The sequence below is a fragment of the Pelodiscus sinensis genome, chromosome 1 (genome assembly GCF_052426305.1).
Source record: "Pelodiscus sinensis isolate ZL-2025 chromosome 1, ASM5242630v1, whole genome shotgun sequence".
NCBI lineage: Eukaryota > Metazoa > Chordata > Testudines > Trionychidae > Pelodiscus > Pelodiscus sinensis.
This window is the reverse complement of record NC_143052.1, coordinates 31,418,782-31,443,626: the sequence shown is the minus strand read 5'-3', so window position 1 is coordinate 31,443,626 and position 24,845 is coordinate 31,418,782. Positions and strand designations below refer to the sequence as shown.

Genomic DNA, 24,845 nt, shown 5'->3' with positions numbered 1-24,845 from the left:
GGTCAATTTTAGCAGCGGCTGAATCAGGACGTCTGGGGCAGAGCAGCTGGGGTGCTGCTGGGTTGCTCCAGTAGCGCCGAGGAGCCGCGCTACTGGAGCAACCCAGCAGCACCCCAGCTGCTCTGCCCCAGACGTCCCCAAGTCAGCCGCTGCTGAAACTGACCAGCGGCTGACTACAGGAAGCCTGGGGCAGAGTTGCTCTGCCCCAGGCTTCCTGGAATCAGCCGCTGATCAGTTTCAGCAGCAGCTGACTTGGGGACGCCGGGGTTTCTTAAGTTGAATCTGTATGTAAGTCAGAACTGGCGTCCAGATTCAGCCGTGGTTGAAACTGATCAGTTTCAGCAGTGGCTGACGCCGGTTCCGACTTACATACAGATTCAACTTAAGAACAAACCTACAGTCCCTATCTTGTACGTAACCCGGGGATTGCCTGTATACACTGGCCAGCAGAACCATATCAGGATATCTTTAAGGACACTGCTTTTGAAGAGCCATCAAAGTCAATTCCACGTGGTTCTAAAAGCCACCATGGAATTATTATTTTTTTTAAATAAATACATCTCAAAATTAAATTAATATCAAATGCACAATACATTCCTGAATGCCTGGGAATTATCAATAAGAGGGAAGCAAAACTACTAGTAATTCAGGATACAAAGGAGCTAGAAAAGTTTGCCAGTGTAGCCATGCAGAGAAAAACTGCTCACTTTAAAAAGGAAGCAGAGGGAGGGTGGCAGAAAAAAAAATGGTTATCAACCTTTTTGCAAGTGTTGTTCTTCGAGATACAATGGAATGGACATGAGCAGTGTATGTGTGTGCATGCCCTTGTATACAGTCAGAGATTTTTACCTTAGCAGTAACTGTAGGGTTAGCTGTAGCGCCCCCATTTATGCATTGGTATATAAGGCGTTGCCGACAATACACCCTCTCAGGTCCTGCTTGTCGACAACTCCAACACAGACGTAGGAGGGCGATTAATGGAACGGATATGAACAATACGTCTCAAAGAACAACAGTTAAAAGAGCTCTTTTTCTTCAAGTGCTTGCTTATGTTGATTTCATTCTAGGTGACTCTCAAAAAGTATCCTTGGAGGTGAGTGCAGAGTTCAGACCACCGGCTTGCAGTACTGCTATTCTGAAGTCAGAATCATTCCAGGCCTGCTTGGTAAGTGCATAACAGGATATAAGCATGTGGATGGATGACTAAGTGGCTGCTCTACAGGTGTCCTGGATAGTCACCTGGGCTAGGAAAGCTGTGGAAAAGGCTGGTTACAGGTGGCTGAAGGGAGCACCTTTTGCCTGATCGCAGCAGCAATTAATGAAGGCAGCAGCCCAAGAAAAAAAATATTTGAGCAGACTCTGGGAGTATGTCTAGACTACATGGCTCCATCGACGGAGCCATATAGATTAGGTTTCTAGACATAGGGAAATGAAGCGGCAATTTAAATAATCGCCACTTCGTTTACATCAAAATGGCTGCCGCACTGTGCCGATCAGCTGTTTGGCTGCACAGCGCGGTAGTCTGAACGCTCCGCGGTCGACAAGGGAAGCCCTTGTCAACCGCCCCGTTATGCCTCATGGAAAGAGGTTTACTGGGGCAATTGAGAAGGGCTTCCCTTGTCGACCGCAGAGCGTCCAGACTACCACGCTGTGCCACCAAACAGCTGACCAGCACAGCGCGGCAGCCATTTTGATGTAAATAAAGCAGCGATTATTTAAATTGTTGCTTCATTTCCCTTTTCCGAGTACACTAATCTACATGGCTCCGTTGATGGAGCCATGTAGTTTACACGTACCCTGGATGACTTTCATTCTGTGGGGCATCGCAATGAACAATTGCATCAACCTGCAGAATAGATGGGAGGGTGAGTCATGACATCAAGTGGAATGGGGTCCCTGACTTGTGGGTAGAGGTGCTTGAAACCCTTGAGGAACCTGGCAGTCATGTCCTGGGCAAAAATAGACCTATCCTCAAGTGTCATACAGAAGGTCAAAACAGTGACCAAGTGGACCTTGATAGATGAAAGGGACAGGCCTTGAAGCAGGAGATGAAGAATGTAGTCCAGAATCAACTGCAGGAAGGCCTACTCAGGCTGAATATCTTTATCTGCTGTTCATCAAGTAAACCGCTTCCATTTAGCCAGGTAGATCACCCTGGTAGAGGGCTTTCTGTTGCCCAACAGGAGCTGCTGGACAGTAGCTCAACGCTCCTGTTCTTCCACATTTAACCATTCAGCAGCCAAGCCATCAGATACAGCCCTGCCAGGTTTGGATGCAAAAAACTGTGGTAAACCTGAGCAGCATCCGTAACAAAGCAGTCAACGACAGGTCCAGCAACATACCAAACCACTGATAGGGTATGTCTAGACTACATCCTTCTGTCTCCAGAGGGATGTAAATTAGACATACCAAAATTGCTAATGAAGCGGGGATTTAAGTATCCCATGCTTCATTAGAATAAAAATGGCCACCGCTTTTTGCCAACGCGGCACTTTGCTGGCAACAAGCAGCAGTCTAGATGGGAATCGGTCGACAAGGAAAGCCTTTTCCGACCAATCCTATAAACCTTGTTGCACGAGGCATAAGGGATCGGTCAGAAAAGGCTTTCCTTGTCGACCAATCCCCATCTAGACTGCTGCTTGTTTCTGGCAAAGTGCCACGTCAGCAAAAGGCGGTGGCCATCTTTATTCTAATGAAGCGTGGGATATTTAAATCCTCGCTTCGTTAGCAATTTCAGTATGTCTAATTTACATCCCTCTGGCAACAGAGGGATGTAGACTAGACATACCCATAGGCAGAGCTTGCCGAACTGCGGTGAGCCCCGCTTGCCAGCCACGCTGTCCAGCGATCTGTGTGTGCACAGATCGTTCTGCGCATACGCAGATCGCCCGAACCCCGGCCACAGGTGAGTAGATTGTATTATTTGTCGAGCCCAGCTCATAGGGTGGTACTACAAAGATTATCTTCATGCTGTCCTACTTGATTTTCATGAGAATTCTGAATTAACAGCACTCCTGTACAACAAACCCCCCAGCTCAAGAGCAGAAAAGCATCCAACAGGGAACCTCTGCTAATCCCGCAAATCAAGCAAAAATATGTGGCATTTCCTGTTCTACTTGGACCCAAACAGGTCCATGTGGGGAGTTGCCCACTGCAAGAAAAGGAAGATTACCATTTCCAGGTGGAGGAATCACTCACCGTGAGACAAAAAGTTCCCCAGGAAGATGTGCGCCTATGAGATAGATGCTGTGTTGTACACAGAATTCCAGAACCTGAGGCCTTTCAGTCAAAGGGCAGATGATCGGGCTTGATCCTACTTGCTGGTATAGGACATAGTTGTTGTATTGTCCCTGAGAGCCTTCTCCTTATGTGAGGTAGGAAGGGTTTGCAGGCCAGGTGAACCACTCAAGCTCCCTCACTGATGTATAGGGAGCAATTCTGACACAAGCAACATGCTCCCCACGCCAGGAGAACTGGAGTCAAGAGTCACCAACAGGGACAGATTCCCTTCCAACACTGATGCAGGATTTTACCACCATGAAAAACGATCCCTTATGCCTCGTGCAATGAGGTTTACAGGATCGGTCGGAAAAGGCTTTCTTTTACAGGGCTTTTGATAAATTAGAGAAGTGGGCAGTACACAACAAAACGAATACAAACCAAATGCACAAATACAGAATGAGGGATGACTGGCTTGATAGCAGCATTCTCAGGATGACTGGTTTGATAGCAGCGTTCTCAAGAAGGATTTGAAAGTTGTGGTGAATCACAACTTCAACATGATTCAGCAATGCTATGCTGTTGCAAAAATAAGCAAATATAATTTTGCATTGCATTAAACAAGCATTGCAGTTAAGTCTTGGGAGGTGATAGTACCACTCTCCTTGGCTTTGGTTAGGCATCAGCTGGATTACTGTATCTAGTTTTAGTCACCAACGTATAGAAAGGTTATAGAAAATCTGGAAAGGATCCAGAGGCAAATTGCAAAGATGATCAAAGGGCTGGTAATGCAAGCCATATGAGTGAAGACTGAAGGAACTGGGTATATTTATTTTGGAAAAGAAGAGATTAAGGAGGAACATGATAGCAATCTTCAAATACTTGAAAGGCTCCCATTAAAAAGTTGGAGAAATGTTGTTCTCTCATCCCAGAGAGGGTAGGACAAAACTGGCTTTTAATAAAGGGGTACTCCTTGGATCAGGTGTGGGATCAGGCATCTTGATCTGGTTTGCTCCACTTCTCATGACCTGGGACTGTTGACTAATGATAAAAGGTTGACCTTAATTCCACTACAAGGTATAGAATTCATTGGAACAGTCCTCAGCTCTATTCAGGAGAGAGCCTTCCTCCCTGTGACTCAGTTCCAACCTACGGCAGGCCTGATCTTTTTCATGCAAGCCCAACTTCTCACCATCCCATGTGCCTGCAATTGTTGAGCCATATGGCAGCCTGCATATATGTGGTTTGGCATGACCACCTCAGCCTCACACTTCTGCAGGCATGGCTAGCATCTGTCTATGCCTCCAACAGACACAGCATGGACTGTGTGGTTAGTATACTGGACCACCTAGGCTATATCTACACTAGCGGGTTCTGGTGCAAGAACATATTGAGCAAGGCTATTTGTGCAAGAAGTCTTGCGCAAGAACACGTCTACACTGCCATGTCCGAGATGTGCTTTTGCGCAAGAGCGCCCATGACTGTGTGGACGCTCTCTTGCGCAAGAAAGCTCAGATGGCCATTTTAGCCATAGGGCTTTCTTGCACAAGAAACACCTGCCGCGTGTCCACACTTCCCTCTTGCGCAAGAGCTGTTATGCAAGAGAGCTTACACTTGTAAGAAAAGAGCGTAGCTCTTGCGCAAGAAGCCCTCTCTTACCACGTACGGTAAATGTTCTTGCGCAAGAGAGGATGGGCAGTGTGGACACACTGCAGGTTCTTGCGCAAGAACAGTCGTACTTGCGCAAGAACAGTCGTACTTGCGCAAGAACAGTCGTACTTGCGCAAGAACAGTCGTACTTGCGCAAGAACAGTCGTACTTGCGCAAGAACCCGCCAGTGTAGACATAGCCATGGAGAAAACAATGGCTACTAAAGAGCTCTATAACTCCAGCAATGAAAGAGAGAATGAAATTATAAATCAAGGCCAAAGATTAAGTGAGGATGACTAAACAATAGAACAAATTATCAAGGAAGTGGTGGACTGGTTCTTGAGGTTTTCAAATCAAGATAACATGCTTCATTCAGACTGAAATTATTGGGCTCCATAAATGGGTGACACTCAATAGCCTGGGATGTACAGGCAGTCAGAATAGATAACCTAATGGTCCCTTTTGGCCTTAAACACTATATTCTAGCTTTTTTACCTTAGGAAAACCAATCTAAAATATTGAAGTCCTAATTCCAGTTAAAAAAAGGCTAAATATTTCACATTTACTTTTTTGTATTCTATAGCTGAACATAAAATGAATATATTAAAATTAAATTATGTAAGAAAATGTAGTATTCTCTACAGGCAGCTTGAGTCAAGTTTTAGCCCAAAAGAAATGACATTTTATGAGTTGCTGTGCAACTGCTAGCTCAATGAATTTAGTCGGCATTCAGCTTTTCAGGTCTGGGTCTAATCCTTTCAACACTGATTCCAGTGAGTAGTCCTTATTCAAACAAGTACTCATAGTGGGGAGAACTATGTGCTCTGTTGTTTATAGCACTGGGCACTAGGTCACTGGTTCAAACCCAACATTGGTTAGTAGTAACTGAAAAAGTTACCATCTGTGATGATTTAGTGGATCGCATAAGATGATTGGTGGCCTTAATCCAGTTCCTAATGGGCAGATGTCCACATAGCTTGACATAAATTGGCTTTCCTTTTGGCAAGTTCACAAGGCAAGAATGGAACAGACACTGAACTGCCATTTTGCTCTATTCCATACAGGTCATGACACAATACAGAAGCAACTTGCACTCCCATGCTTGCACCTATTTAATTGTTTTATGAACAAGATAGTATAGTCTACAAGGCCATCAATTTGTCGTCATCTATAAACACCAAACTGAAAGTTAACAAGAATCTATATTTGTACTCCATTTTTCTCGGTTCTGCTTGGCTGAAACAATATGTATGATGGAAATAGTTCTGCACTCTGCCTTGGTATTTAATACCATAATTAACCATACACAGGTGAAGCAGCAAAATCAGGAAAAAAATATACAGAAAAACGGAATAAAAATTAAGGGCTGGTCTACACTACAAGTTAGGTTGATCCAGCTAAATTGCTGAGGGGCGGAGGAGGGGGAGGAATCACAGACAGAAATAGTTAAGCTGTCCTAATCTCTGGCATAGATAGCACTATATCAGTGGTCCCCAACCATTTGGGGTTGCCGGGCGCCAGAGGACGTGGCCGTTCGCCTGCCGGGCACCCAGGGGGCGGGGCGGGGCCCTCCCAAGCGGGGCCCCCCCCCATAGCCGCATTCCCAGGGCCGGCGCTGGTGCTCTCTCCCCCCTCTTCCCCAAGTGCCGCGCGCCCGGGGCCGGCGCTGGCGCTCTCTCCCAAGCGCCGCGCGCCCAGGGCTGGCGCTGGCGCTCTCCCCCCCCCCCTTCCCCAAGCGCCTCGCGCCCGGGGCCGGCGTTCTTTCCCCCTCCCCCATGCGCCATGGGGGGGGTCAATCTGCGGCACCCCTGGGGCCGGCGCTCACCGTGCGCCACGCGCCCGGAGCCGGCTCCGGCACTGCGCATGCGCCACATGTCCGGGGCCAGGCCAGCCCTGAGCACTTGGCGGGCACAGACAAATGCCCCCGCGGGCGCCATGGTGCCCGCGGGCACCGTGTTGGGGACCACAGCACTATATTAACGGAATGTTTCTTCTGTCAACCTAGCCATCACCTGTCAGAAAGGTGGATTTACTATGGTAATAGAAGAACCCCTTGCCTCTGTAGCATTTCCAGTGTAGATATAACTTTAGGACTGTGCTGTGTAATTTGTAAACAAATATGTGTAAGAGGTAGTGTTCATGTTTATTTTTCATAGTCTTGCAAAACACCCCAGGGATTGATTCATGAGAATGAAGCAACGTAAGACTACATCTTTCCACGCTACCTCTGTTCTTGAAAGTACCACGAGGGAGGAGAACATACATATCTTAGTATGTAAAACAATGTCAGTAGCTCCTGGGGGAGAGAATACCATGAAAGAAAGGGAGAGGTAGGTCCTGAAACCAGCAATTCTGGTTTGCTTGACTTTTGGGTGCTAAGTTAAACACATTAATGCAGATTCCAAATACGATAATTTTTGCATACAAGTACTAATAATATAATACCTGAGGTTCACAGACATTAGATACAATGAAACATCAAAGTATCAACCACACATCTACTTTGGGACAGACACACACACAAAAAGCAAATACAGTACAATACTGTGTTAAACATACGCTAAAACAAATAAAGTTGAAAAAGATCTGACAAGGTAATGAACCTGTTTGTGTGCTTGTTTCATGTAAATTACGATGGTTAAAAGCAGCATTTTATTCTTTTGCATAATAAGTTTCAAAGCATATTAAGTAAATGTTCACTTGGAAATTTGTGAAGGAATAACTATTACATTTCCCAAGGTGTTAACTCTGAGGTTATATTGTACTCATGTATGGTATCTAATCCCTCCAATTCACAGTCCCTGTAGTATCAATCTCAAATCATACATGTACTTATCCTCCACACCTTCATAAGGTAGAGAAGTATTTTATCCCCATTTTAAAATCTAGTATCTGAAAGCATCAGGCTTTCTTTCTTTCTTCCTGAAAAAAATCTGATTAGACATGAAAAGCACTACAGACCTTATCTTACTCAAATATTTCTGCCACTTTAGATGCAGTTTAAGGTAAGGATGTTAAAATGTGATTATCTGGCTAATTAGTAGATAAGCACCACTGTACCAGGCCGCAGCAGGCGTAGCTCCAGGAGCCAATTCCCTCCAAGAATGAGCAGTCCTGGCTTGTGCAGGCTCTGGAGCCACCCAGGCTGTAGCTTTGCATTTTAAATGTAGTAAGAGCCATTGGGCGCAGGGGAAGGAGCAGGGGGAGGGGAAGCAACTAGTCGAGTCGCCTCTTGACTATCCAATAAGCATTTGCTTATCAATAGTAGACAAGTTGACTAGTCACTAACATCCCTAGTTCAGAGTTCTATATCTATGTCTATATTTTAGAATGTGTCTATGTGTCTCTCTGCAAGTCTGTCCAGGAACTCCTAAATGGTAAGACCTAGGGCCAACAAATTTAGTATGGAGCTTCCTCTTCTACCTTAAAGCAAGGTCAGCACTTGGTTGTGCCAGAAGAACTGGAAGCTCTGGGAAAAGGGCTGTTTTCCATAACACACAAAGGGAAGGGCTGCTGTTCCAAGGGACATGAAATGAGAGTGACCACTTGGGGCAGCAAACCTGCAGGGGAGAGCTGTATGCAGTGTCCAGTGGGGGCAGCTGTACCACCAAGGGAATAAATAGCAGGGTTGGGACTCGACCATCTTGCCTACCAGCACACCAGTGAGTAGTCGTCCTTGCCCCAAATCTGGGCAGGTGGGAAAAAGAGCAGGCTCCAGGTGGACTGGGGGAGCAGGGAGTGACTGCGGGTTGAGGGGCGGATGGAGGAAAGAGCAGGACCCGGACAAGCTGCAAGAGTGGGTTGGGGGGGAGGGGGAATAACAGGCCTATGGCCCACAGCCTTCTGCACCCCACCCCCATCTCCAAGGCCCAGCCCTGAAGAACCCGGGCAATGCTGAGTAAGTCTGCTAGCTAGTCATAAGCAGGGCCAGAAACAAAAAGACTTTCATTTTTAAATATAAACTTTGCTAAACCATAGAAGGAAAATCAGAATAGCTTATTTGCATTATATAGTCAGTCTGTAAAAAACACAATCCCTTAAATAGACAAAATGCAGCAAAGCACCATTTTTGAGAACATGGAGCTGCTTGAACATAAGCATATATCCAAGTGCTTCACAGGCTGGAACAGTAGTTCTCAAAGTGTGGTCTGCAGACCACACCCATCTTGTGGGTGGACGGCTGACTCAGGGCTCTCCTTGCAGCAGGAAATCTCTGTTGGTGCACCAGCCCTGTGCCCTGCCCCCTATGAGGCTGGAGCACCAGTGCGGCTTCCTGCTGCAAGGGAGTAAGAGAGCCAGATCCGGCTTGCTAAGGAAGGATGTAGCTCCACATGCTGCCGCACCCCCTCTTTCTATCTCCGGCTGGGGGAATGGCAACACAGCAAGCTACACACCTAGAGGCTTTACCTGCTACTCCCATTGGCTGGAATCACAGTCAATGGGAGGAGGGAGGGTGCAACTACAAGCAGGAGGCGGCATGGAGCCACGTAAGCTTTGGAGAGTCCTGACAAGAGTCTTTCACTTCCCTTCCTCAGTTACTGCACAGTGTTAAACATACCTTGTGTTCCACGCCAAAGGCTACTGCATTTCAGTAGAGAATGAAAAAAAAGTGATCCCTCCCTTTCACATGACCTCTGCAATTTTTAATAGATTTTTCATAAGTGCTCAGTACTTCTTATTCTGAATGGGAACAGGGCACTGAGATTTGGGTGCTGCTGGCTAAAGCTTTTTGAGTTTCTCAGATTAAAGGCACAGAGCAATTTCAAACTGATGCATCATTGATCACATGGCTCAGTGAGAGACTCTGTGTGGGCCTCTCCTTCAGTCAAGGACAAGTCCAGAAACTCTGCTACACATAGGTTAGCCCCAAGGCTTCAGTCCCCCCCCCCCCTCCTGTTTTTCACTATGGCTCCAATAGCTGAGGCAATTTGGCTTGGCTTCCTGTAGGAGCCTTTGAGAATGACCCCAAGCTTTGTAAACAGAAAGCGAATGCAGCAACACAGTGCAGCCTTTAATAAAAATTTTTTTAAAAAAGTGTGTGTTACTCAACAGGCATACAATAGTTGGAGAAATGAATTAACACAACAAAGCAGCTTAAACTTGCACAACTTACCTAAACCTCATGCAACTTTTGGCTGAATTCCTCTCAGCCTACAGGCCCCTACTCCTGGGATGGGAGAAACAAACAGCCCCTGCAGCTTTCTGTAAGCATTCGCCAGTCTTACATCCAACACGGCTGCCTACTCATCCCGTCTCAATAGACAACGTTCGTTAAGGATTTATTTATTTGATGTAAGGCTAGGGCCTGATAAAAATAAATCTGCTAGACATCTGCCTAGATCCTGCTACCCATCACCCAATTAATTGCTCCCCCTATTGTTCTCTGGGTTGGAATAAGTGTTCCCTGTAACCTGTCCGACCACTCAGAAGAGATTTAAATGCTGCCCAGCAGAAGACCCACAGCAAGGTTTTTTTGTTTCTACTGGCAGTGCAAATTCGCACACGCCTTGATAGATATAAAAATTATTCCTCGCATGGATGGAAAATTTAACCAGAGTGCTGGCACTTAACAATAAAAAAAGTCTTAGAGCAGTTTTTAAACTAAGGGCTGGGGGGAAGCTAATGGATGCGGAAGAGCACATGGATCAGACAGACATCTCGTAAGGGAGGGTCTATTAATAGAGATTTTCTATGTTCTAGTAAGGAGGAGAGAATGGAAGATGATAAAGCACAGGTAAGATCAGACGAGAAATAATCAAATGAAAAAGAGTATAACATGAGAAAATGGCAGACAGATAAATAGCAACAATTTTTTAAAGTGCTTGTACACAAATACTAGAAGTCTAATTAATAAGATGAGTGAACTAGACTGCCTTGTATTAAAGGAGGATACTGATATAATAGGGAATACAGAAGCTTGGTGGAATGAGGACAATCAATGGGATACATTCATACCAGGGTACAAAATATATTGGAAGGACAGAATTGGTCATGCTGGTAGAGAAGTGGCATTAGAGTGAAAGATCATGTGGATTCAAATGTATACTTCATTTTAAATAAACCAAAATGTTCCTTAGAATCTCTATGGATAGTAATTCCTTGCGCTAATAACAATAATATAACAGAAGAGAAATAGGTAAATATAAGTGGACCACTTTGAAATAGTGACCATGATGTAATAAAATGTAATACCCCTGCGTTGGGAAAAACACCTCAGCAGCCAAACACTGTGGCATTTAATTTGAGAAAGGAGAACTACACAACGAGGAAGTTAAACAGAAACTAAAAGGCACAGTGACAAAAGTAAAATCTCTGCAAGTAGCATGGAAACGTTTCAAAGACACTATAATAGAGGCCCAACTTAAATGTCTACCACAAATTTAAAAAACACAGTAAGATATCTCAAAAAAAGTGCCACCATGGCTTAAAAATCAAGTAAAAGAAGCAGAGAGAGATGAAGGCATTGTTTAAAAAGCAGAAGTTAAATCCTAATGAGGGAAAAAAGAAAGGAGCATAAACTCTGTCAAATGAAGTGTAAAAATATAGTAAGAAAAGCCAAAAAAGTTTGAAGAACAGCTAGCCAAAACCTCAAAATGTAATAGTAAAATGTTTAAGTACATCAGAAGCAGGAACCTGCTAAACAACCAGTGGGAACACGGGACGATAAGGTCATTGTGGAGAAACTAAATGAATACTTTGCTTCAGTCTTCACAGATGAGGATGTTAGGGAGATTCCCAAACCAAAACCATTGTTTCTGGGGACAAATCTGAGGAACTATCCCAGATTGAGGTGTCACTACAGGTGCTTTTGGAACAACCTGATAAACTTAACAGTAACAAGTTACCAGGACCAGATGGCATTCTCCCAAGTGTTCTGAAAGAACTCAAATGGGAAACTGTGATATTATTAACTGTGATTTGTAAGCTATCCTTCAAATCAGCTTCTGTACCTAGTGACTGGAAGATAGCTAATGTGACGCCGATATTTAAAAAGGGCTCTAGAGATGATCCTGTAAATTACAGACCGGTAAATCTAATATCAATACTAGGCAAATTAGTTGAAACTATAGTAAAGAATAAAATTGTCAGACACATATATGAATAATTTGTTGGGGAAAGTCAACATGGTTTTCGTAAAGGGAAATGTGCCTTATTAATCTACTAGAATTCTTTAAGGGGGCCAACAAACATGTGGACAAGGGGGATTCAGTGTATATAGTGTTCTTAGATTTTCAGAAAGCCTTTGATTTTCAGAAAGCCTTTGACAAGGTCCCTCACCAAAGGCTCTTAAGTAAAGTAAATTGTCATGGGATAAGAGAGAAGGTCCTCTCATGGACTGATAACTGGTTAAAAGACAGGAAACTAAGGGTATAAATGGTAGGTTTTCAGAATGGAAAGAGGTAACTGGTGGTGTCCCCCAAAGATCCATTCTGGAACCAATCCTATTCAACCTATTTACAAATGATCTGGAGAAAGGGGTAAACAGTGAGGTGGCAAAATTTACAGATACCAAACAGCTCAAGATAGTTAAGACCAAAACAGGCTATGAAAAGCTTCAAAGAGATCCCACCAAACTAAATGACTGGGTAACAAAATGGCAATTGAAATGTAATGTTGATAAACAAAGTAATGCACATTGGAAAAAAATAATCCCAACTATACATAGTATATGATGGGGACTTATTTAGCTATGAATGAATGAATGAATGATATATCTATTTTTCTATCTTGGAGTCATTGTAGATAGTTCTCTGAAAACATCCACTCAATGTGCAGCGGTAGCAAACATTGTTAGGACTCATTAAAAAAGGGATAGAAAATAAGACAGAATATCTTATAGCCTCTATATAAAACTATGGTGTGGCCACATAATGAAGACTGTGTACAGATGTGGTCACATCTCAAAAAAGGCATACTGGCAGTAGAAAAGGTTCAGAGAAGGGCAACAAAAAATGATTAGGGGGTTGGAACAGGTCCCATATGAAGACAGATTAAAAAGACTGGGACTTTTCATTTTAGAAAAGAGGAGATGTGGGGGTGGGGAGGGAATATGATAAAGGTCTATAAAATCATGACTGGTATGGAAAAAGTGAGTAAGGAAAAGTTATTTACTTGTTCCCAAAATGTAAAAACTAGGGGATCACCAAATGAAATTAATAGGTAGCATGTTTAAAACAAACAAAAGGAAGGCTCCCCCCCCACACACACACACAGAGCCAACCTCTGGAACTCCTTACCAGAGCATGTTATGAAGACCAGGACTTTAATAGTGTTCAAAAAGGAACGAGATAAATTCAGAGGTTAGGTCTATCAATGGCTATTAGCCAGTATGGATAGGAATGCTGTCCACAGCCTCTGTTTGTAAGAGGCTGGAAATGGATGACAGGAGAGGGATCATTTGATCTTTCCCTGTTCTGTTCACTCCTCTCTGAGGCATATGGCACTGACCAGTGTCGGAAGACAGGATACTGGGCTAGCTGGACCTTTCTCATCTGACCCTGTATATCTGTTCTATGTTCTTCTATAAAAATACCCACATATGGAAGAAAAAAATAAGAGGGAACATAGGTTGGTACTCTATATCGAGTCGTAATCCCATTTTAATGGAGGTATCAAGGCTGGTTTAGACTTGCTGGACCCAGGACTGAAGTCCTAGCCCCACCGCCCTGGGCTGAATCCAAAGCCCAAGGACTTCAAGTTTTTTCCATCCCCCTCAGATTGGTAGTGTTCAGGCTTCTACCCCACAGCAGTAGGGCTTGGACACACTCGAGCTTCAGTCCACCTTTTAGGATCATGTAGCAATTTTTGTTGGGGGTCAGGATGCAGTGATGTTTGAAGACCCCTGATCCAGAGGTATCTTTGTTTGTAAATGTTCCATTTGATTCCCTGTAACACCCTCCTGTGATTTAGCAGTCAGAATATCATTAAGCAGGTAAATTAAGGGAAATATAATATTCACGGAAATATAATATTCACGGAAATATAATATTCACGGAATTACAAAAAGTTTTCACATTCTCCACAGTATGTTAGTTAACTGAGGGAGTCCTGGTTAATACTCTGCTACCCAACTAGTGTTGCTAACTATCACTGGCCTCCTTTCCCATGCTAACTGCATCCATAGGCTTGTCAACCCACAAAAGCCAAAAGAAGCAAGAGGGAACAGCATGAAAAAAGTTCTTACTTTATAGAACTTTATACTTTTATAATATGGACAGCAGTGGAGCATTAGAATAAATAGGCTTAAAATCCACAAACAAAAAGGAAGAACTGAAGTGCAGTTACAAAAATCTGAGCATGTTCACAACTGTGTGCCCTTTTATTTGCTTTCTTAATCCTGAAATATTATTCCAAATAAATAGAACCAGGAGAATAGCGTTAACGACTATGCTGCATTATTTTTTAAATCTGATAACAGCTTTATACATGTAGCCAGACTGAATACTTACAGGGTCTCTTAGTTCATCATTCTCTCTGAGTGACGTTCGAGGTATTTTCACCGGGATTTCATCTCCACATTCAGTGTCTGAAGCATTTGGAGACTCTGCTAAATCAAGGAACTCATCTCTTTTGTGACCTCTGAACCTTATTTTGTCTAACCTCTTTAGCATGTTCAGCACTGCACTTTTCTGTTTTACCTTAACATGACGGTTGGAGTCCCTGCAAGAAACAAAAGAAAGTGATATGCTGAAGATTATTTTTAACACACTTGCAATATACCTGAATATAAACATTCTAATTACAAATAATGCTTTTAATAATTTTTCAAGTGCTTTCTGATTCAAAAGTTATTTATAATAGAAGGAAAACTGTAATCATGCTTAGCTTTTAAAGAAGCAGTTATTTTTCAAGTATGACAATGAGCAGAGCCTGCTTTTAATCTTATCTTTCATACAATATATTTTGCAAATGTGTCTATCTGTCCATCCGTCTGGGAGTACTTTTGTTCAAGAACTCCTCCTAAACGGCAAGAGCTAGCACCATCAAGTTTGCAACTGTGAAGGTTCCACCCCATGCTTTGTGAAAATTGATTTATGCATATTTATATTAATAAGTTGGAGATGCTTTCAACTAAATGCCTCGCGTAACCGATCAATTTTAATGTTACAATCTGCTGGATCTATATATCTTATTTTGGTGCACGTATCATTCTTCTGTGTAAAGTTAGAAATAGAAAGTATGGGAATGCTTATTTTAAGTGTTCTAAGGAGAGCCATTACTAGTATACACCCCTCAAACCTTAACAAGTTGGCGATCAACTTAATGACTTTTAAATAGCCTTGTTTGTCCTGCAGGTCCAAAGGTGATTGGACTAGTAAGACATGAGATCATACCAGTTGGTACTGGGATTCCATTTTGACCATGGTATTTTTCCATGTAAGGGGGTGATCTAGAACAAAGAGGAAACATCTATTTAAGAGCCCTTTTGTCTTCATCTGGCCTGGAAACTGTGAAAAGATACAAAGGGCTAGAGACACAGACCAATATGCATCTTTCTCTTTCATTGATAAAGAGGGCAAATATCTCATGAGCTTTCCTTGTGTAAAACCTTTACACAAAGACGGATTTATTTGGGGATTTGATCCCTTTTGGGGGATGGTTTCCCAGCTGCTGGCTGCAACATGGCCCTCTCAACTCTTGGAGATCCGTCGGCAGGCTGTAGGCATCCCGCTGCTTCCGGTCCCCCTGGACCTGGATGGACCTTCACCACCCAGGGAGCAGCTGCCAGCTAACACGCAGCACCCACCTACCCAGGGTCAGCCCTGGGGATCCACCAGTGAATGGAATGCACCCTCGCCCCTGCTCCGGGAAGAAGCCAGCTATCACCCCCACTCCCAAGCTCTACCTCCTCTCAACCTCTTTCCCTGACTCCTGCAATGCCACACTTTGCCGAGCTCATCCTCACCCACAACACTGACTCCTGAACTCACATATATACCCCAGTCCCCTACGCTGAGCGTCCTAAATCCCTAAGCTCCCACCCTGACTCCTGCAACCTACACACTGCCAGCCCCCCTACCCTATAAGTCCCAAGCAACCCGGGATAAATGTTGTACCGGCTGATAATTGATGGTGACCATTCCTCACCAGGTAGGAACCTGCTAACTCAAGAGACTCACAAAAGGTTTTGTTTGTTAGGATTTTTTTGGACATTAAAAGCATGTTCTGAGGGTAAAAATCACATGCACAGAGACTTGTTGCTACATCTAATCAAAAAGATATACAACTCCACTGAATAGCTGAGGTCACATTTTTCAAGAGACACACAAATCACAGCAAGAAAATGTAAATGTACTGACCCCAAAGCTACCAAAGTATTACTCAAGGACTAGATAGATTTACTGAAGAAATCTACTAAATGGCCAAATGAAAACAAAGACCTCATCAAAATTAAAAATACTGAACAGAAGCAGTGACCTATATTCATCTATGCAAGCAGTTATCAGATCCATCTCTTAAACCATCACTGCTATCTGACCCATGCAGCCTTGCTGAGACACTTCTCTTTTACTTCTCCAAGGGGTTTGAAAGGAATTACTCAACCTATTATTTTTAAAAAACATTTTATTTAATGAAGCATGGCACTAGAAATGGAACGGAGCAAGATATACAGTTAAGAGTTTGTAATAAATGGAATAGTTTGAAAACCATATTAACATATTAACAAGTTGTGAATTCAGTCTTCCATCAGAAATAAAAATGTAAATTAATTACTATCCACAACATTAAAATAATGTCTTATACTTCAAAATGAAGATGGAAAAATTAATATCTGAGATTTAACTCTTTTGCTATTTCAGTTTTTATGCCAGCTAAAGTTAAAACAAAAAAAAAAAATCTACCTATTACACACAAGGTATTTTCTTTGGGGAAGAGGCTGATTTTTCAGAGAGCTCAGTTTAAATCTTAAAACAGATTCAATTATTTGAGGCAGAAAAGCATGTGAGTTCAAAAGAAGCTGTTGAACAGGATGCAGTTTCATTCACAAAACCAAAAATACGTATATTTGCTGCCTATCAAGATACTGGAGCAGAGCAGACTTGCTGGCCCACTCCTCTATGTCATGCATAAGCCTGAATAATTCCCTTTCCCACTCCCATGATAAACAACCTGTCTTCAGAATCTCTAGTCATAACTGGAGTCCCCACACTTCTCATGTAGAAGTCATGCCAATTTTCTTCCACAATTTGATCTGAGGAAGTGGGTCTGGCCCACGAAAGCTCATCACCTAATAAACCATCTTGTTAGTCTTTAAAGTGCTACATAGTCCTGTTTTTTGTTTCTGCATAATACAAGTTATCCTTCTTTGCTATCCAACCAGTTTTCCTTTACCTGTCTTGCCTCTGCTGTTACTCTCAATAATGATACACTGCTTGTTCTATCCTTAAACTTCATATTCTAACACTAGGTTAGTTCATATTGGGAATACAAATTAGAGAAAGTGTCCAGCTGTGGGACTGGCCCCCTTTTCAAAGTTGCAACGGCCTGAAACAATCCTTGTTCTCCCAGCATAGCACCTCAGCTAAAAGACTGGCCTGACCAAAGTAGATGTGAAGTGTTAGAAGGCATATAGTTTATATAATGGACAAAGTCTTTAGTATGTCATAAGACTAATGACACAGATGTAAATCCGAAAGTGACAAAAAAAATTCACAGTAATTGCTTTCCACAGTCTATACGACAATCTATTAAGCAAATATGAGTGGGGGAGGGCACAGCAGGCAAAGGAGAGGTAAGAAATGCATTTAACAAGCTTCATCTGATGATAAAAACAAGTTTTTTCCAAGATAAGGCTTCCAGGTCAAGAACCATTGCTACACTAGTTTCACGCACCTGTTTTGAGCACACAATGAGTTTGAAGACCAAGCCTTTGACAAAAATATTTTCTTTGCATCGGATAGTGGCATGATAACAGTAAACTATTTAAATGCAGATTTTTGTATTAGGTATACAATAGAACTTCAAAGAGTTACAAATTGACAGCTCATTTGGAGGGGGAAGTACCTAACCAGTAAGCAGCAGAAACAAAAAACAAGTAAATACAGTACAGTACTGTGTTAAATATAAACTATTACAAATAAATGGAAAGTTTTAAAAAGATTTGATAAGGTAAGGAAACTTTCTGTGCTTGTTTAAACGAAGATGGTTAAAAGCAGCATTTTTCTTCTGCGCGGTAAAATCTGAAAGCTGAATTAAGACAATGTTAAGCTGTAAACTTTTGAAAACCACAATAATGTTTTCTTCAGAGTTATGAACATTTCAGACTTACAAACAACATCCATCCCCGAGATGTTTGTATTTGAGGTGCCAATGTTTTTAAAATATAGTCCAATTGCTTAATACCCACCTTTAATTGTTATCAACTATAGTTTTGAAAATGTAAGACATTTTAGAAGTAAAACACTAACAAACTTGCTCTGCTTATCAAAAAAAGTCTTCAATTTAAATTTTAGCTGAAAAATAGGTAAGACAGAAAAAACACTGACAATGACCTAAACAGCTCCTTCAGGCAGATTAAAAAGAAAAGAAAATACTTGTGTCATCTTCCTATTTTTCAAGGAAAGTGGTACTAATCAGAAGAGTTAAATAGATTTGCCAAATGTTTCAAACTCCATGAGTTTTTCTGTCTGTATTATACTGCTTCTAGTTATTCATTCCACATAAATTAATACTGAGTTTTTCAAATTTATCAGCTTTAATGCATTTTGAAACATAAAATGCTCAAACCCAAAAGATGTAGATCTAGTTTACCTGAAATTATACAGTTTAAATTAGGGATGTTAGAGTATAGTTCAGAAAACGATTAACCAATAAGCCTACACTTACTGGTTAATCCTATCGACCACAGTTAAACCATGGAATAAGGTGCCTTGGGAGGTTGTGGAATCTCCATCTCTGGAGATATTTAAGAGCAGGTTAAATAGACATCTACGAGGGATGGTCTAACGGTACTGGGTCCTGCCAATATTTACTCAAAATATTTTTTAATTTAAATATAAATTTAAGGTACTTTTAAATTTTGTATATGATACATAACTTGTTTTGTTAAAATAAAAAAAGTATAGACCATGGTCAGTCACATTTCTGTGAAAATTTCAGATACTTTGTAAGTTTGAGATTTTGCATAAACATATAATTATTCGTACAATTGCAAAAAATTGACATATGATATAAAATTAATATACATTTTGTGATTTTATTTGGAAATAAATAAATAAAAACCAAAACATTAACTAAATATCCCCCTCCACTGCCCCAGAGCCAGGCACTCCCATATCCCCGTTCTAACACAATTTCCACAGACCAGATCCAACCCATGGGTCCTTTTGCCTCTCTGATCTACATGCTTTGTTAGTCTTTAAAGTACTACAGTACTAGAGACTGTTTTGTTGCTTTTTTTTTTTTAGTTTTTCCTGTTACAGACCAACTCAGCTACCCCTTTGAAGCTTATAAAAAAGGTTCTATACTATTCTATTCCTTTTTGCCTCCCTGTTTCCTTTGGTGAGTTGGGCAGGCAGAAATTTTGGTAAAAATGTATCAGACATACACACAGTGTCTGCTCTACCTCAGCTGGTGCTGGATAATCAGAGCCTCAATTCTAAAGGAGTTGACATTACTGAAATGATAGATCACCCCACATTTTGTTGCAGATTTTTCATCTCCCAGTCATAGCAGAGACTTGGGATTAATGTGGCTCTCTCAACTAAAAGTCTTATACATGTTCGGATGTTGTGATTGTGAACATCTGGAGAGGCAGTGTTCTCTGGGCAAAGTTGGCCTTGAATCTTGATATCTATGGCTTCACTTGAATGGCTTCTGTGAAATTTGGAAGAGCAGCTCAGAGAGACTTCTCTCCTTTACTTAAGGATAAAATCTCATGGCAGCCTGAAGGAAAAAGTCCTCGTGGCAGACAGAAAGCCACGCTTACAGGGTATCCTCAGCCTTAGGCTACTTATTGCTTCAAGTGCCTTCAAGAAAGCGAGGGTGTATGTTGTGCGTTAGTTTTATATAAAAGTTTTTCAGGGTGTTATTTTAACAGGTAAATTAATTTCTTACATTGATAACTCGTGTAATTTTTTGCTGTGCGATAATGTGAAAAACAATTAGGTTAACTGGATAAGTAAACGGGCAGTTAGGAAACATTACAGATTGCTTATAATAAATTTATTAGATATCTTGTTAAACTAACACGGCTACCTCTCTATTACAATACATTTGATATGCTCAAAATCTTTTTTACTTTTATTTATTAAAGCAATGTGTTACTCATTTGCTAGAACAGTGGTTTTAAATGCTTGATGAAATTAATATTTAGGTTGTATAACATACCTCTCATGTTTTATAAAACTTACATATTTAAGAATTTGACATATGTAAAAGACATGAACCTAATGAGAACGGGATATGAACAAATTAAAGAGAAAAAGTATTTAACAGAATGTAAACCACAAAACTATATAATTTATGTCTGTAGTTAGTAAAATAAGTAATTCATTTAACAATAACTATCCTAAGAGATAGATTATTTACAGTGGTGTAGTGAAGAGGGTGCCAGGGGGTGGGGGGGGGGGGGGGAAGTGGCCCCTGGGTGCCACACTAGCGAGGTGCCAGTATAGGCCCCCTACACTCCCCGTCATCCTTCTACTCACCTGTTCCTCCTCTGCCTACCATCACTGGCTGGCGCTACCTCCTTCCCGCCTTTCTGCCCCCAGCCCAACTCCCTCCACCTCTGCCAAAGGGTTAGTGTGTGCAGGACCCAGCCCCAAACTGGAGGGGGTTGGGTAAGACGTGGTACAAGTTCCCCCCAATCCTCCCAGGGTTGAGCTCAGCTATGTGCCAGGTTTGGGGCCCCGCCATTTGGCCGCGGGTATGGGGGACACCAATTTTGCCTTCACCCCCGCGCGCATAACACCCTCGCTACACCTGTGCCAGGGATGGAAGCTTCAATTGTACCTCCTCGGCTTTACACGTGAGGGCCGTTAACTGCTTGCAGTGCTGACACTGTTTCTGAATTCTGTTTCTGGTATGAAATTTGATATGGGTAAAAACAAAAGCATACATTCTTCTTGGAGGAGTGTCCCTGTGGGTGCTCCACCTTAGGTGTGTGGGTGCTGCTGCGTGCCTAGTTGAAGATTTTTGGTAGCAGTGCTCTTTGATAGGCTGCACACGTGGAGCCGACGGCATGCATGGTGCCCCTAGTACGCATGCATACGTCAACTAAGGAGAAGACACAAGCAAAATAGGGAGGAACTGTGCTGGATTTCTGCCTCTGCCTCTCTCCCCCCTTGGGCAGATGGGATTCTCCAAACTCCCCTCCCCTCAGACTGCCCCCTCACCACCAGCCAATTAATTACTCTTTCCCTCCCCCTCAGCCACTTATTTCCTCCTTAACTCACCTCCATACCTGCTCTGGGAGCTCCTCAGCTGAAGCATGTAGCAGCTCTATGCCTCTGCCCCACACTGTGCTCGTTGCCTGCACTGGAGCTCTGAACCGTGCTCATAAAACAGCTGCATGGCTACGCACCTTACAGGGAGCTTTGCCTGTGACTCTGGGAAATGTGGATGACATAGTGACTGGTTTTGCAGAGATGGGCTTTCCTAACTATGGTGGGGCCATTGAGGGCACACGCATTCCAATTGTTGTGCCAGCTCACCTTGTCACAGAATACATTAACAGGAAGGGATACTTGTCAGTAGTGCTGCATATGGTTGTGACTCACCATGGGCATTTCACTGACATCAATGCAGAGTGTTCTGGAAAGGTGCATGATGCGCACATCTTCTGGAACACTGGCCTGTACAGAAAACTGGTGTCAAGGACTTTCTTTCCAGACCACAAGATTACAGTGGGGGATGTGGAAATGCTCAAAGTGATCTTGGGGGATGTAGCTTACTCCTTGTAGCCCTGGCTTATTTAAAACTTACATGGGGACCTGGATAGGAGTAAGGAGTGGTTCAATAACAGGCTGTGCCAGTGTTGCAGGGTAGTACAATGTGCCTTTGATAGGCTGAAATGAAAATGGAAGTGTTTCTATGCCAGGCTAGATCTTATGGAGGATCATATCCCCATCGTTATAAGCAGGGCTTGACGAATCGCGGCAAAAGCCGCTTGCCAGCCCCACACTACACATGCGCAAGAGCCGCATTGTGCATGCACGCGCTGCCGGTAAACGGGGCGCCGAGCTGAAATCTATATGCCACGGGCGAGTCGATTCAATAGATTGTCGAGCCCTGGTTATAAGCTGTATACTGTTGGCATATGAGTGAAAATAAAGGTGAATTGTTTGCTCCCTAGAGGAGCACTGAGGCACAGTGCTTGAGCACTCAGGCACAGTGCTTGAGCACTCATTTGAAAAGCCAGATACTAGGGCTGTGAGAGGGAGTCCATAAAGCTACCATTAATATCAGTGAGGAACCATTTTGAGGAACCATTTAGACAATGAGGGATGCTGAAATGTCTCTCTCTTGGGGTTGATTCCCAGTTGCCTCCTATTCCTCATCCCAAGTAACACATTCCCATGAAAGAAAGGGATGTAACAGCCTGTACTTGCAGCCTGAGTGATTGCTATAGGTTGTGGAACAGAAAATAAAGTCATTGTACAGCTACAAAAGCTTGCCTTTACTAATCACTATAAACCATGGTCATGCACCTAAGAATCAATGTTTCCTGGTAAGGGACAGTTTGGGTTAGGGTACAGCATCACAACTGTGTGTAGGTCCAGCTGTCATAGTTACACTTGTGATAGGGAGTGGAGTGTGGCAGAAACTGAGCATTGCCCAGATAATGAAAAAGGTCTGTGTGGGTGTAGAAAGTAGGTTGCTGGACAAAGAATTCTGTATCACTTGCAGGGGAGGTAAGTGGTTGACTGTATGGTAGGTGGGAGAGATAGGGGGTGGGTGCGTGCTGGTATTAAGGTGAGGCAGAAGGCAGTTTGCTTGGGGTCTCCTTACTCACTTGCTGCATACCTCTGTCTGGCTTGAGGGAGGGGGCAAGCAGACCACATGGGGGGGGAAGGGTACCAGGAGGACATTTGCAGGATTACATTTCAAAATTTACACAGGTGTTAATTGCTTATGGGGAAAAAAAAATCTTTTAACAGATTTTTTTTTTGAGTGTTGCAGATATCTAAAATTCTTATCTTAAGGATTTTTGTAAATCCAGTGTTACTAATTAATACATGGTATATATTGTATTGCCCTAAGGCCAAAGCTTTGCTATGTGGTAGAGTTCTGGTTCTCATGATTCAGAAGTACCCAAGTACTCAGTTTTGTAAAGCTTATTTGCAAGCTCTTTGAAACATGCATCTGTCTACAAACCCTGAAGCCATGTGTTAATTTGTTCTGAGGCTTCTAGGTGGTATACCTAGATTTCAGTAAGGCATTTGACACAGTCTCACATGACCTTATCAATAAACTAGGGAAATACAAACTAGGTGGGGCTACTATAAGGTGGGTGCATAACTAGATGAATAACTGTTCTCAGAGAGTAGTTATCGGCTCACAATCATACTGGAAGGGCATAACAAATGGGGTTCTGCAGGAGTCTGTTTTGGGACTGGTTCTGTTTAATATCTTCATCAACGATTTAGATGATGGTGTAGAGAGTATGATTATTAAGTTTGCAGATGATACCAAGCTGGGAGGAGTTTCAAGAGCTTTGGAGGATAGGGACAAAATTCAAAATGATCTGCACAAATTAGAGAAATGGTCTGAGAAACAGAATGAAGTTTAATAAGGACCATATGCTAGGAACTCCACTTAGGAAGGAACAATCAGTTTCACACACACAATGGGAAATGATTGTCTAGGAAGGAGTTTGAAATGCCACGAGTCCCCTGCCCCATGTGGCACTGGGCTCCATGTGGCACTGGGCTCCATGTGGCACTGCCACTTGGAAAAACCGTGTGCAACCCAAAGTAGAGATGTAAGCAACTAGTCAACTATCCCATAAGAAAAAGCGTATTGGCTAGTCGACACACTAGTCAACTAGTCACTCCCCCTCACCCCCGCATTGCTGCCTCTATCACAAAGAGGCAGCAAGTGGGGGGTAGGGAAAGAGTGATGGGGGAACCCAGCTTATATACCGGGTCCCCCCAGCTCTGTGGGAGGGGTGCAGTGACGGTGTTCCAACTTTGAAATAAACAAGAGTCCCCGCTGGGGCTCTTGTACATTTCAAAGGCAGAATGCCATGCTAGTCCTTATCAAATAATCGATGGAAATCCCATAGACTATTCAATTAATCAATCAAATTTAATATTCCTAGCCCAGGGGCAGCTGAGGACTCTGGCTGCCCACGGTGCTTGCCCTGGGCTACACACGTGTTTCAAAGTGGCAGTGCCGCATGGAGATCCGGGTTTGGCCCCGGGCTCCATGTGGCACTGCTGTTTTGAAGCACCCTCCTCTTCTGCAGAGGAACCCAACACCACCACTGCTGCAGAGATTACAACATGCAAGCAGCAAGAGAAAAACAGTAAATATGACAGATTTAACTCACATACCACAGTACATACCAGGGATGTTAGATATCGATTAATTTAATAATTGTGTAACTGCATCAAATCTTACGGTTACACGATTATTCAATAGTCCCCAGGCACAGTGCTGGCAGCCAGCTGCTGTATCAGAGGCAGAAGTGTGGGGTGGCAGCAGCCCCAGTCCTCAGGGGACTGAGCTCCTCGCAGACAGAGGCTGCACCGGTATCCTACTTTCCATCTGTCACTGCTTTTTGGCCATGGGGAAATCTTAAAAATCAGAGACACAGTATGATCAGTCGATCAGACTGAGGGTCAAAAGATCTTCTTAACTCTGCCACTGGGGATATGAGTGACTTGCCCTAGGCAACCTAACTCACTGTCTCCATGCTGAGAGTGGAGAAATGAAAATACAGGACCTGAAGACTGTGAGAATGAGTGTCTTTATTGATCTCCCAAACTGAGAAACACTCTGGGTTAATTTCAAACCAGTGCAAAGGGTGT

General features: G+C 42.9%; 1 protein-coding gene across 5 annotated transcripts in view; it reads right to left on the bottom strand.

Moving 5' to 3' along the window:
- GRAMD4 (GRAM domain containing 4) overlaps positions 1–24,845 on the bottom strand; it is a 125,512-nt gene that overhangs the window by 69,088 nt on the left and 31,579 nt on the right. For 3 of the 5 annotated variants that reach the window (XM_075927714.2, XM_075927721.2, XM_075927727.2), the window contains exon 2: positions 14,319–14,529. In XM_075927714.2, the coding sequence (XP_075783829.1) occupies positions 14,319–14,529 (211 nt within the window). The remainder of the gene's footprint in view (positions 1–14,318; positions 14,530–24,845) is intronic. The other 2 variants (XM_075927735.2, XM_075927740.2) reach the window with 1 other exon arrangement.